The 2,155-nt window shown below is 50.4% G+C and overlaps 1 protein-coding gene across 1 annotated transcript; it reads left to right on the plus strand.

Moving 5' to 3' along the window:
* Nucleotides 1–401: 401 nt before the first annotated feature.
* PPTG_04473 (hypothetical protein) lies at nucleotides 402–1,481 on the plus strand (the record flags this gene model as incomplete). The annotated part of the gene is made up of 3 exons (XM_008896716.1): nucleotides 402–831; nucleotides 974–1,073; nucleotides 1,121–1,481. 3 exons carry the CDS (start codon nucleotides 402–404, stop codon nucleotides 1,479–1,481), a joined length of 891 nt encoding a protein of 296 aa, XP_008894964.1.
* Nucleotides 1,482–2,155: the final 674 nt, after the last annotated feature.

Raw genomic sequence — 2,155 nt, forward strand, 5'->3', positions numbered from 1 at the left:
AGAGATTCTTTCGTACGCAGCACGTTATCTTAATATAACATTATAACAGGTTTTCCACTATACTGCGGCTCTAGAGTGTCACCAGTGTCCTGTGCGGTCAATCACTACTAGTCGACCCGGCTCTCCCCAGGCAGGGCTCCGTTTTATCAAGAACGCAAAACAAAAAGTGTTTTCTTGCTGAAAGACATTTTGACTTGCTGTCAGTATTTATTGTGGAGTACACCAAGATACAATTTGCTTCTGTGTTCACGCCTAGAGTACGTGGTAGCTCCGTTTTCGCGCGCATTGCGCACGTCACAACTTGGGCTCTGAATACAAACTCCTAATATAAAGATTTATCAACTCCGTTTATTAGGCTACTCTCAGTTACAGTTTTACTCTCATTCGGGAATCTGCCAGCCATGGCCCACAACTACAACCTCCAGCAGCTCCGCCACTTTGACTTCAGCGCCGTCATGGAGGCGACCACCGACGAGTCCAAGGCAGTCGCGTGGGCCATGGAGGTGGGGCTGCTGGAGCGGTCGATGCTCTGCCCTCAGTGCGCTCAGCCCATGCGGCTGAACGCGCCCAAGCGCTACTGGCGGTGCTGCAGGAAGACCCGCCACGCCGATGGGAAGCAAGAGCAGTTTAGCATCTTCGTGAACTCTTGGTTCTCGAAGATGAAGCTCGAGCTTTCCCAGGCGTTGCGGCTGATGTTTGCGTGGTGCATGCGAACACCCCAGCCCCAAGCAGCGCACATGGCCAACGTCAGCGAGAATACGGCGTCAGCATGGTACGCTGCATGCCGCGTCCTCTGCTCCAAAGAGCTTTTGAGTGGCGAGTTCAAGATAAGTTTACTGTTGTGCTGCTAAACCGTTTTTGCTCTAATTTCATATGTTTACTGTATAGATTGGAGGTGAAAGGCACATTGTCGAGATAGATGAAACAAGCCTATAGAAAAAGTCAAAGTACGGCCGCGGACGCACCTATCAAGAATTTTGGCTTTTGACAGGGCGGTGGTTCGGCCGCGTCGTGTACGACAAGCGTACGAAGGCCACTCTGCTGCCGATTATCAAGAAGTTCATCAGACCTCGGTGAGTACCGTAAACCTCTATTACTAAGTGTGCTTTTTTTCTACTAGGACTCGGATTCACTCGGACATGTTTGCTTCCTACGTGGCTGAGCGTGGTTCACAAGTGCATACGCTCGCCAACAACCGCACGTTAGTGAGTATGCACTACGAGCACAGTTGGGTGAATCACACTCTCCATTTTGTGGACCCTGTCTCTGGTACACGTACGAACACCATTGAGGGGTTGTGGGAAATGCATATCAAACGTCACATCAAGGAGATGAGCGGCTGGAGTAAGAATTACCCGGATGGCTACATCGACGAGTACATGTGGAGGTCGTGGTTTTTTTTTCCAACGAGGGCCTCTCCCGGTGAGTTCATGTGCGGACTCGTACAGGCTGTGCAGCGGCACCCACAGCAGGAGGAGTAAGAGTACCTGTGTCGAGAGTTGAAGCAAATATTTTTTAAAATAAAGTGCTTTTTGTTTTTCATTCTTCAAAAAGCAGAGCTCCGAAAAACGGAGCTCTGCTTGGGGAGAGCCGTCGACCCATAATGTCCCGAAAATCGGACGGGGATTCCAAGGATCATCGGACGAGTCTGCCCGAGAATCATCTAGAGATACAGAAAAGTTGTCACCAGCTTACCGATTCCTGGTTAGCAACGGGGTCTTTGACGGATATGGTCCCCAGTAGGTAACATTTCCGTATTGGGCAAACCTTGGAAGGCCTGTCAATAACCATAAAACTACTCCCCACAAACGCAGCGTTATCTACCTTTACCAACATGCTAAGCAGCTCCATTCCTTTCCGGACCTGTTGAAGGCGCTCTACCCTGTCTACTAGCGTCATCGTCGAAGAAGAAGAAGAGATAAATGGAAGTGTTCACCACAAGCTCAACGCTTTCGTGATACCCCGACATCATACTGGAGAGGCAACACTGCAGGTCTGCATGCAACCATTCATGCGGGGCCTCTTGAACCCTGCCAAGCATGGAGGCGTCTTGCCCAAAAGCGCCGAAAATATGTTAAACTAGGACGCTCGCCTGGCTGGAAGCCAGGACGAGCCGAGCGTTCCAAGCTCTGCATCTATGCATACGTCGAGAAGA

The sequence above is a fragment of the Phytophthora parasitica genome (assembly GCF_000247585.1).
Source record: "Phytophthora parasitica INRA-310 unplaced genomic scaffold supercont2.5, whole genome shotgun sequence".
NCBI lineage: Eukaryota > Oomycota > Peronosporomycetes > Peronosporales > Peronosporaceae > Phytophthora > Phytophthora nicotianae.